Source organism: Daldinia loculata, assembly GCF_022478755.1.
Source record: "Daldinia loculata strain CBS 113971 unplaced genomic scaffold F4817scaffold_91, whole genome shotgun sequence".
Lineage (NCBI taxonomy): Eukaryota > Fungi > Ascomycota > Sordariomycetes > Xylariales > Hypoxylaceae > Daldinia > Daldinia loculata.
In genome coordinates this window covers 42,101-53,395 of record NW_026054945.1, presented here as the reverse complement: position 1 = coordinate 53,395, position 11,295 = coordinate 42,101, and the positions used below count along the sequence as shown (strand labels likewise).

The 11,295-nt window shown below is 48.8% G+C and overlaps 4 protein-coding genes across 4 annotated transcripts; all 4 read left to right on the top strand.

Moving 5' to 3' along the window:
* Window positions 1-649: 649 nt before the first annotated feature.
* Window positions 650-2,022, top strand: F4817DRAFT_362317 (UDP-glucose 4-epimerase; the record flags this gene model as incomplete). Its single annotated transcript, XM_049306520.1, has 4 exons — window positions 650-678; window positions 817-1,051; window positions 1,105-1,555; window positions 1,619-2,022. 4 exons carry the CDS (start codon window positions 650-652, stop codon window positions 2,020-2,022), a joined length of 1,119 nt encoding a protein of 372 aa, XP_049154088.1.
* On the top strand, window positions 2,020-2,867 carry F4817DRAFT_305051 (uncharacterized protein). Its single transcript, XM_049299839.1, has 3 exons — window positions 2,020-2,058; window positions 2,126-2,233; window positions 2,293-2,867. Exons 2-3 carry the CDS (start codon window positions 2,192-2,194, stop codon window positions 2,731-2,733), a joined length of 483 nt encoding a protein of 160 aa, XP_049154087.1. The 5' UTR covers window positions 2,020-2,058; window positions 2,126-2,191; the 3' UTR covers window positions 2,734-2,867.
* A 519-nt stretch (window positions 2,868-3,386) lies between these two features.
* Window positions 3,387-9,703, top strand: F4817DRAFT_305149 (uncharacterized protein). The gene has a single exon (XM_049299840.1). It carries the CDS (start codon window positions 3,549-3,551, stop codon window positions 9,093-9,095), a length of 5,547 nt encoding a protein of 1,848 aa, XP_049154086.1. The 5' UTR covers window positions 3,387-3,548; the 3' UTR covers window positions 9,096-9,703.
* Window positions 9,442-11,165, top strand: F4817DRAFT_305011 (uncharacterized protein). The gene is made up of 2 exons (XM_049299838.1): window positions 9,442-10,211; window positions 10,380-11,165. The coding sequence occupies exons 1-2, from the start codon at window positions 9,787-9,789 to the stop codon at window positions 10,807-10,809; spliced, it is 855 nt and encodes a 284-aa protein (XP_049154085.1). The 5' UTR covers window positions 9,442-9,786; the 3' UTR covers window positions 10,810-11,165.
* The last annotated feature ends 130 nt before the right edge of the window (window positions 11,166-11,295 follow it).

The window sequence follows — 11,295 nt, the reverse complement described above, 5'->3', positions numbered from 1 at the left end:
GTTTTTCATCTGATCCAGAGTCCAGACGAACGGTTTGGATTTCCCTTTACATTAATCCTAATAGCGTTAGAATTTATTTTTGGATCCTATCTCCTATTAGATTAACTGTATACGCCTGTTGGTGATAAGCGTATCTCATATCTCATATTAATTACCCACATAGTAGCTCCTAGATCGTCGACGCATCGTCATTACAAAAAGCTTATGCGGTATCAGTAAATTACCAGTCACATTATCCATGTTAATGGCGACACAATGTATAGCGTTGATCTGACCTGTTTGTGTGATAACTTCTAACAGACTACCGACTAACTAATGGTTAATAACCCATGTCCTCCAATGTCTTCATACTGTGCAACTCTAACCCGGCTACAGCATCTTCTACAGTCCCAATACGGTTCATTTACTGTAAATACATCTATGGGAAGGAGGGGCAAACCGCAACCCCTCCAATTTCGTTCCGATTTTAAAATGGAGATGGCTGTTGACCGCCGCATCCCCAAAAGTCGCGACTCTATCGCATATCAATCGCACACCCTCTTCTCCCCCCCCTCTATAAACAGGTGCCCCTCTATAAGCCTCGATTTGTATTGTGGTTCGTATCCTCTATCCTTTTCATCCCATCAATTGGTCTATTCAACTTTTAAAGATGGCTGTAGGAACCGTTCTGATTACCGGGTAAGTGAAGTTTATTTTGAATCTATTCACATACCTCTTCGCCCTTTTCGCGCACCTCCTTTATAATTATTACATCTTAGAACAAAGACAAGCCGTCAATTAAGCTATATGCTCATGCTAATAAACATGCGCACACAGTGGCACTGGCTACATTGGATCCTTCACCACGCTTGCCCTGCTTGAGCATGGTTACGAGGTCATCATTGTAGACAACCTATACAATTCGTCCGAGGTTGCTCTCGACCGCATCGAGCTCATTTCCGGCAAGAGACCAACTTTCTACAAGGTTGACCTTACAGAGCAGGATGAGCTCGACAAAGTCTTCGCTGCTCATCCCCAAATCGACAGCGTCATTCACTTTGCCGCGCTCAAGGCAAGCTCGCCAACTCTCCATCGCCCATGCCATGCCGCTGACTTACGAACCAGGCTGTCGGCGAATCTGCCGAGATCCCTCTCGAGTATTACCGCGTAAACGTTGGTGGTACTATCTCCCTCTTAGGTTCCATGAAGAAGCATGATGTTACCAACATAGTGTTTTCCTCCTCAGCAACGGTCTACGGTGACGCGACTCGTTTCGAGAACATGATTCCCATCCCCGAGCACTGCCCTATTGGGCCTACAAATACTTACGGAAGAACTAAGGCCATTGTCGAGAACATAATCGAGGACTTTATCGGTGCGCAGCGCCAAAACTTGAAGAAGGCCGACAAGCCGTTTGAGCAATGGAATGGCGCCAACCTGCGGTACTTCAACCCGTGCGGTGCACACCCCACCGGTATTATGGGCGAGGATCCTCAAGGCGTACCATATAACCTACTGCCGTTGCTGGGCAAAGTTGCGACTGGTGATCGACCGAAAATTCTGGTCTTCGGAGATGGTAAGCTAGGTTTAGTCCCAAAACTTTGATGATATAGAAGACGCTAATAAAAATGTTACGTAGACTATCCATCCCGAGACGGAACTGCCATCCGCGACTACATCCACGTCGTCGATCTTGCAAGGGGTCATTTAGTTGCGTTAAACTATCTTCGTGAACACAAGCCCGGCGTCAAGGCATGGAACCTGGGTTCTGGCAGAGGTAGCACGGTTTTCGAGATCATCAAGGCATTCAGCAAGGTTGTCGGTCGCGACCTACCATATGAGGTAGTGCCACGAAGACAGGGTGATGTGCTAGATCTTACTGCCAACCCGACGCGGGCGAACGAGGAACTGCAGTGGAAGACAGAGCTCACCATGGAGAAGGCATGCGAGGATCTATGGAGATGGGTGTCGAACAACCCGAAGGGATACCGACAGGAGCCTCCAGCCGAGCTGCTAGCCGGCGTCAAGGGTAAGACCTCTTGATACGTGAGCAGATAATTACCCCGAGTCGCATTATTGGTGAGAGTTGATTAGCAACTTAACTTGACTGGGCAATGCAATTTGATCCTTGCGCGTTTACCAATAGAATAGACGAAAGCTCCGCCTTGATACCGAAACGCGAACCGCCTCCCGTTGACAGGTTAGGTGAATAATGTTAAAGAGTCGAGATAGTGATGGAAGTATAGGTACCTACGTTAGTATTCAGACGAAGATTTTACGAGCGTCGTGCTCGAGCTGAACCACAACCACTAGATGATGATAACATCAAGCTGTATCGAACATGAATCATGCACTCCCATTCAGTCAAGGGTAACCCAGCTGTTTCCCGATTTGTCATACGTGGTGAATTGTGCCTTGTCGTCTATGATATCCCTGCAGTTTCGTTTATCCAAGACTTCTACAACCCACGATATTCTGGTTACGTACCTCAACCCGATAAATAGAGTATGCACAGCCACTCTACGCTTCGAGCTGCCTACCCATCTACCAAGACGCTTGTCTAGAAAGACGGTGTCGAATCAGCTGTTGAATCAACGTACTTGTCGTACTCGCTACCACCATGAGGAGGGTGATCGGTTGGGCAACATGAGCATAGTACGCAGCAAACTGCAGATTGCTACTACATGTACTAATAATTGTGTTACTGCCTGGACGCGACGGCAGCCCACATACTGCAGGTCGGCAGGCCGGTAAGCGAATCAGAGACCGAGGGATGCGTGGCAGTTCACGACAGCGCGAGGTTAGACGAGGTTAAACGAGGTTACTATTAGACGAGGTTAGATGGAGAAATGACGGAAATGTTTTTTAATCGCAGATTGACCAAGGCAGTGCAGGGATGGCAGGAAATATTATGATGGACCTCGTCTTCACAGCCACTATCTGTGGCATCTAAATCTCTAAGGTATACAGGTAGGTACTGAATAGGTAGGTACTGAATGTACCTATAAGAACCTTACTTTAGCAGCTTAGCTCCACATGTTTCCCGCTCCGTAGAAGTTAGAACCACTCAAGACCCCTGGATGTGGCTTAAGCTCTTTCTCTCCTGGGCCCTGGCGTGTCTCATACTTTCGAGGCGTACTGAAATATCCCATGTCTTTTCTTCTCTTTTAACTACTCGTATCTTTTTATTCTTAGTTATTCGACATCGCATTCGTTCTTATTATCACTCGTTTGCCTCGTTCTAGGTAAACAGGTAATAATCAATTATCTACATTGATTGAAGCATAGAATTGTATTTCCGCCACCTAATTTCGTTATCCGTCACATCGTTGGCCACGATTTATCAACTGCCTTCATCCTTCTCCTTTAGTGCAGAATAGCTACCAAGAGGCTATGAGATAGATATCTTCTAAATAGATATCTTCTAAATTTACTGGGGTGCATTTGCATTCATGACTAAGCTCGTAGCTTAATTCAACATTGACATCCTCAGGGAGTAGTGTTCTCCTGTGTCTCCCTAAAAGAAGATCTCACTCGTTTAATGCTACGTGCCTAGTCTCGTCTATAGCATGGAGCGCACTTATATTCAGGAAAATAAGCAAACGCGACTCCAAGCGCTGGGCGAAGAATGGGGTATAACTAGTCGATCTCCCCCGTCACCCTTGCCGAGGCCTGATCAGCCGCCATCCTACCGGACAGATAACGATGAGTTTATAGCAGAAGAACTACTTAAGAGACAGCGCATCAGCGAATCCCAAGGTCACCAGCCAAAGGGGAGTATCTCGCGTGCCTTCACAACAAAAAAGAAGACGTGGGAATACCGGGAAATTTACAACACCCTCGTGGCTCATATTACCAACCAAGGATCACCAGGCGTTGCCGAATGCCTAATACTCAAGTTAAATCTAGCCGGAGGGAACCTCAACTTGGCGCAGAAGAGTCGAACTAGTTTATTAAGCAGAAGAAAGAGTCTCGATCTGGCCGAACGCAGCCAAGTGCTCCAAATAGCCGTCAAGAACGGCCATTATGAAATGATCGAGGTTCTTTTGCCCTACGCCGATGCTTTAAGCCTAGATACCGCATTGCCTACTGCGATTCGTGATGGAAACGCGGCGATTGTCGCACTTCTCATAAGATATGGCGCGAGTGTAGCTCAGACTGCTGACGGACAGGATGCATTTCGACAGGTATGCGCCATTGGAGGCCAGCCCGATCTAGTCGCGCTTATTCTGGGATCCGACGGACGGCCGTCATTATCATGGATATCACAATCCATGGTTGAGGCAGCGAGGGTTGGGTGCCTGGGTACAGTAATGCACCTCGGCCAGTCGACAGCAGACGGCAACCACGATAGTGCCGCGGCGTTGAAAGCTGCTGTAGCTCTCGGCCGGAGAGATATCGCCCTCGCTATTGTTCTCGGTAATAAGCCACCAGCTCAACCCGGCCTTAATGAGGCGTTTGATCAGCTCATGAGTCACCAAAACATCAACCCCAACGAAAAGATAGCCATGGCGGAGATTTTGTTGTGCGCCGGGGCGGAAGGTGATCTGGTATCGAAAGCTCTGGTGCAATCGTGCGCCACTTACTTCCTCGAAATGGTGCATCTCTTAGTCTCTTATGGTGCATCAATCGAATACCAGGATGCGATCGCTGTTCGCAAAGCTGTCTCAAAGGGAAAGGTCGACTTGGTAGAGGTTATGTTAAGTGGGAAATCCAAATTCAGCTCTCATTACGCGTCTGAGTGCGTAGAGCTTCTGCCAAAAAAGTTGAGATTTGAAGAACGTCACTCGCTCCTTAATCTGCTACTTCGCAAAGGTGCATCCGGAGCGCCCTTGGACGAGGCGCTAATTGACGCAGTAGAAGCCGGCGATGTCGAGGCGGTTAAAATACTTCTCACGCCGCTGTTTCCCGAAGGTAAAATCGTCGGGGCTAAAGATATTCGGAAAGGTCCGCGAAGCATGGTATTTGAGAGACATGAGACTGCGTCGACAGACCATAAAGGTGCCCTAGCGTTGCAGATCGCCGTGAAGAAAGGGGACGTAGCTATTGCGAACTTGATTCTTTCGAATAAGCCGCCCAACCCCGTTGCTCTCGCTCAGATCTTCCCTAGCGTGCGGAATCTACCCCCCCTTGGGCGGTATCAGATCTCGGAGTTATTCTTAAGAGCTGGACTTACTGGACCGTCGGTTCATTCGGCCCTCGAGAACGCCATCGACGAGCAGCCACCACACCGAGATGAGAAGCTCATCGCACTCTTCCTCCGCTATAATGCAGACGTAAATTTTAACGAAGGCCACACTATTACGGCAGCTATTTCACAGAAGGATGTCCGACTCTTAGAACGATTGCTCAAAAGCAAGCCCACAATCCAGGTAGCAGCCAGAGCGATTCCTAGGGCTATGGATGTCGATGAAGGCTCGATACGTTTTCAGATGATCAACATGCTCTTAACAGCCGGCGCATCACAGGGGGGACCTGAAGTATCAGCAGCTGTCGAGGCAGCTATACAGATTGATCCGCCAGATAAACGACTACTTAAAATATTGCTGCAGCAAGGGAATGCGGATGTCAATGTTAATGAAGGGGTAGCTGTAGAGCGTGCCGCGCTACATTCCGACTCGGAAATTCTAGGAATGATTCTATGTCTGGGGCAGCCCAATGCTAGTAGCCTAGAACGGGGTCTAAAGAGCATAGGAAATCTTCCAATGTCCACAGGGAAAACCGAAAAGCTAGATGTGATATTACGCCGAACGCAGTCGAAGGATACGGCCACCAGGCTACTCTTACAAGAAGTGTTGGCTATTTTGAAAGTACCTTCGCACGAACAAAATTTCTCTTCAATAAAAGTCCTACTAGCAAACGGTGCTGATATCAATGCTATGAATGCCGAAGCGTTGTGTCGAGCAGTAGCCGCGGCAAACATGCAATTGGTAGAGCTTTTGTTCACAGCCACTCCGACCCCTACTTCGATGGCATTTGCTATGCCTCACGCCCTTCGCATTCGTGAATTGATGGATAGACTGACGTTCGCGCAAAAAATCCTAGAAGGCGGTATACCGGCAACCGAAGTGAATAGAGCTCTCGTATTTGCCGTCAGTACTTATCCAGACGACATACCGCTCATCAATACTCTCTTAGCCCGTGCAGATACCCGAGACGGCCTAGCTTTGATCGAGGCTGTTAAGGGAGAAAAGCAGGACGTCGTAGAGCTGATTCTAGGCAAGAAGACTTTCCCCGTTGAGATTCTCAACACAAGTTTTGCCCAGGCAACGAGGGGCAAGAACAAAAGATCGAGAAGCATGTCGTCTATCAGTTTACTAAAAGCTGGCGCATCGGGAGAAGTAGTATCGGATGCGCTATTAGCAGCCGCTTCCGATGGCGACGTAGAGTTCGGTACCATCTTAGTACAGAATGGAGGCAGCGTAGAACATAAGGACGGTCAGGCCATCATAGAAGCTTGCAAGGCAGGGGCAGTCGAGGTCCTCGCAATGCTGCTAGCAGGCGAATCAAGAGTCGCCCAAAAAACGCTACAGAGAGGATTTCAAGCCGCTACGCAAGTAGGAGACTTAAAGAAGCGAGCAGAGATCTTCAAATTGCTCTTGCAAGTGGGAGTCTCTGGAGAAGTGGTCGATGCTCAACTCGTATCAGCTGGGAGGTATGGAGACGACGGGAAAGATCTCGTCAGACTTCTGCTGGTGTACGGAGCGAGTCCCGATTACAATGATGGAGAGGCTGTCGAAAAAGCAGCGAGGAGCGCCTTTTTGGGTAGCTTGGAGATGTTATTAGGCATTGTTGAGGTTGGTGGGCGTCAGAAACGACCATCTTCCCACACCTTGGTCCGCGCGATGGATGCTTGCTGGGATCTAAGCAGAGACACGAGATTTGCCATTATGAATTGGGTTCTCCAAGCAGGAAGGCCTGTTCCCAGCGCTCTCCATTCTTCTCTGAACCGTGCTGTCAATGAAGAAGATCCCGATGAAAGACTTATCGAGCTGCTTGTGAACTACCGTGCTTCTGCTACCGCAGATGGTTGCCAGACTTTAATTGACGCGACTACAACGCTATCTCCGTCAGCATTTTCCAAGCTCTTAGATACTAAAATCGCTGTCGAGGACACCTCCTTGGTGTTTAGTAAGGCATTTGCACCCGATCGCGTTTCGTCGTGGCTATCTGGTCGAGGCTACGAGATTGCCAAATGCCTGCTAGAGAAAGGTGCTGCCGGCGATGGAGTTGGATCAGCATTCGCCACAGTACTTGGGTTATACATCGAGACACATACGCAATTAGCAAACGACTTTGTGGATTTACTTCTCAAACACGGCGCCGACGTCAACTACAACCACGGAGAGGCGTTGCAGAATGCGGCTGCGCAAGGAGACCCCAATCTTCTTAAAAGACTCCTAAGCGAGAATCCCAACCCCCAAGCGCTAACGTTTGCGTTACCACGTGTATTCGACGCCTCTGCATCTGAAGATGACATATATGATCTTATCACGCTATTCGTCGAATACGGTGATGGACAAAGCCGGATGGACGTTGCGTTCATCCAAACTGGTTCGGAGCCCATCCTCGTCAAAGCTCTAAACCAGTTCCCACGATCTACGAAGATTCTCGGGGCATTATTAGATGCCGGGTTCTATCATGACCAATTGACGACGTGCAGAGTAATGCAGGAGATAGAGGAAGAAGAGGCTGTTACTCTGCTCATGTGGGCCCTTATTCAACCTCAGAAGAAAATCAGTAGCGGAGTTATCAACTTACTGATCGAAAGGGGTGCTAAAGTTAACTTTGAAGCGCCTATCTCTCGTGTTACTCCTCTCATGCTAGCTATACAATGCCGTCGGCAAGACATTGTGAAGTCTCTACTACTGGCAGATGCTGAAGTTGACGTGACAGATGCGACAGGGAAATCCCCCTTGTCTATGGCATCTTCTATCGGCGGTGACTTGGCTATCACCATAATGTCCAATTTGCTAGCGGCAGGGGCTTCGAGAAATGATGGTTCACTTCACAATGCAGCACGAGAGCTTAACCTGCAAGCCATGCAAGTATTGGTCGAATATAGACACGACCCCGACTTTCCGAGCCCTCTGCATGGTGGACGCAGTGCACTTGGCGAGCTATGCCTACACGCAGCTGACTTCAGCGAGATGACACCCCGCCGAGAGAAGGCGATGGAAAAGGCGATAAATTTCCTCCTCCAGAGCGAATCTGATATCACGCTACAATCTGATGGGAAATCCGTCCTCCTTTTAGCTCTCGAATCAACTGACCCCTTAACCACAACGAAAACTCTGCTGCGGGCCGACATGTGGAGATATATCAATAAACCATTCAACTACTTTAACGACGGCAAATTCACTTACTCTCCCACCATGTATGTTCAACGCGTGCTACCAGATTCGGATCACAAACCACAGCTCTTAGCACTACTAAGGGCGAATCGGGGGACTGATGTATACTATTCCAACTCCGGTCCGCAGCCTGACGATGCTATCGGCATGCCGACTAACATCCAGCTCGAAGAGCAAGAACGTAAGGCGCGGTTAACCCGTCTCCGAAAGGATAACGAGGACCACACGCTCGCGATTCAGCGGAACAGGGAGTTAGCGGCAGTGCAGGCGCAAATCTGGGCTAACCAGGCGGAGCTAGAGGAGGCGCGCAAGAGGCGGGCGCACAGCGCAGACCTATCAGCGATACAGGACCGCGCGCGTGTCGAAGAAGAGCTATTCAACAACGCAATGCGGCAGCAACGCGCACGCCACGTGGCCGAGGTCAAGCACCAAGAGGCACTAACACACGCCGGGTTAACACGCGCGCAGGCCCTCGCCGATGCGGAGCTTGCCGTTGAAGCGCAGAAGCAAAGCCGTATGCTCCAGTGGGAGCGTGACGTGGGCAGCGAGCGCGTTGGCAACGCAAACCAGCTAAGCAGCATAAGACTCCGGGAGAGGGAGGAATTAGAGCGCCTGGACCAGGTAGCAGACGCAAGACTCAAGAGTAGAATACAGGAGCAACGGAAATTGGTTGATAGCCAGAGTACATTAGCTGCGAATATAGCAGGCGCAGGACCCAGGGCGCAGAGACAGATTGGGTATGTGAGTGGTGAGTTAGATTAATTACTACCTAAGGTAACTAGTCAACCACATCTGTATATCCCACATATATCCGTGGAGTCGGACTCGGTCCTGTCGGTTTGGATTAATTAGCACGTAAATGGACACTGGCTACCGCTTTGAGGTGGTTGGAGCAAATCATACAGTTTTCGGCACCGACGGCGTAAGGGTTATTCGATCAGAAAGCTGAGTTTTTATATACTCGGCATATTTTGGAAGAGTTATTCTAGTAATAGTAGCTGAAGATAATGCTACGGGTGGAGTTTATGAGTTCCCAAGATGTTGGGAATTCCCGTTAAGCCTCGGACCTCCGACTAAGACCGAGTAGGATCCGACGCCATTGACTTTAAAACCTAACCGGGTAGCAACTTACAAAGCCGTTACGCACTCGGAGTATCAATACGCGAGCGTGTGACTCCGAAATCTTGCAAACGAGTCTAATATGTTGATATTATCTTCTATCTCCCCTTTACAGTTTTCCATCTTCGTTTAGCAAGATACCCTAACATATTTTCCTTTTCTTTCTTGTTCGGTCTCTACCTAAGTACCTAGATTACTTTCACACTTGGATTACAAAATAAAAAAATAGAAAGTCGATCATTCGGCATACGCGTGCAAATAAAGTACTACCACTAGAACATATTCTTTAGACGCCTTTCCTCAGCTTAAGTTCACCCGCCGCAATTAAGCTACCATGCTACTTCCAACATCCGCGCTGCTCCGCAGCATATTCCGGCATCGCCTAGAGCACCTACGCGTCGGACACCTATCACGCTCAGCGCCCCGCCGCTTCCAATCCAGTACTCCCGGTCCGAAGCCCGGCAACGGAGGTGAGACCGCGAAACCAAAACCGCCAACCGGGGATCCGATCCCGGTGGGTAGCACACCAGTTCCTCCCGTACCTCTGTGGCAGAGACTCGGCCCCCTAACACGCGCCGGTGAAGCCTATGGTCGTGCCCAGCGGAAAAGACCCTGGGCTACGCAGATCGTCTCCGCGCTCGTCATCTATCTAGTCGCCGATATTAGCGCGCAGCGCATAGGCGGCAAGGACTACGTGCCTGAACGTACTGCTAGGAATCTAGTTATTGGTGGCGTATCTGCTGTGCCGAACTTCCTCTGGTGAGTTCTATTCATTTTCCTTGTCCTCCCCTTTGAGTTAGTTATGAATCTAGAGCGTTATCCCCCCATGTCTTGAGGTATATATTGGACAGCAATACATATGCATAATAGGTACCTACCTATACATAATAAGGCAAAGACAAACATCAGAACTGATACGCTATCTAGGTTCGTCTGGCTTTCCCGACACTTCAACTACCCATCCCACATCCTCTCACTTGGCGTCAAGATTGTTGTCAATCAACTCGTCTTCACGCCCACTTTCAACAGCTACTTCTTCGGCGCTCAGGCGCTGCTAGCCGGGGACTCTCTTGCCGAGACCTGGGACCGAATTCGCCGCACTGTTCCCGTTAGTTGGGTCAACGCTTGGAAGCTGTGGCCTGCCGTTACTGCCTTTACCTTCACTTTCATCCCTATTGAGTACCGCAGCGTCGTTTCGGGCGTCGTTGCCGTCGGCTGGCAGACCTACCTGAGCTACCTGAACCGCCAAGCTGAGATCGAGGAGGAAATGGCTCATAGAAGGACCGTAGCTGCTTTGCCTGCTGTTGAGGCGACGTCCTTGCAGCTCAATACCCAGAAACCTCGAATAACTGCATGAATTCAAGTTTCGTTTCTTTGCGGATTTCCCAAAAAATACGGATTCGGGAACGAGATAGACTACCTAGACTTATGGTTGGCGTTGTAGCATGCACGGCCTAATATCAACAAGGGGGTCATTAGCATGTACGGAGGTGAAATGGCATTCATATTAATCGGTTAATAAAAGCTTCCTTAATACTAGCATATCTTCTCTCCGTCACTAGATCTGCTGTCAGGGCTAGGATTCCCAAGATTGGTTATAAACTGTTGTTTATGTTAAAAACTAAAGGGAGGACTAGGCTACTACAAACTCACGTTATAGATTCACCATAATTACATAGATGTGCATAATATATATCTCTTTAATTATACGAAGTAGGTGTCCTTCAAGAAACTTGGACAGGGGCTAGAATTTCTGGTGTATCTTCGATTCCAATATGTAAAACTAACATTAACCCTGACATAATATATATAATTCTTAGTCCAGATAATTTAAACGATAAGT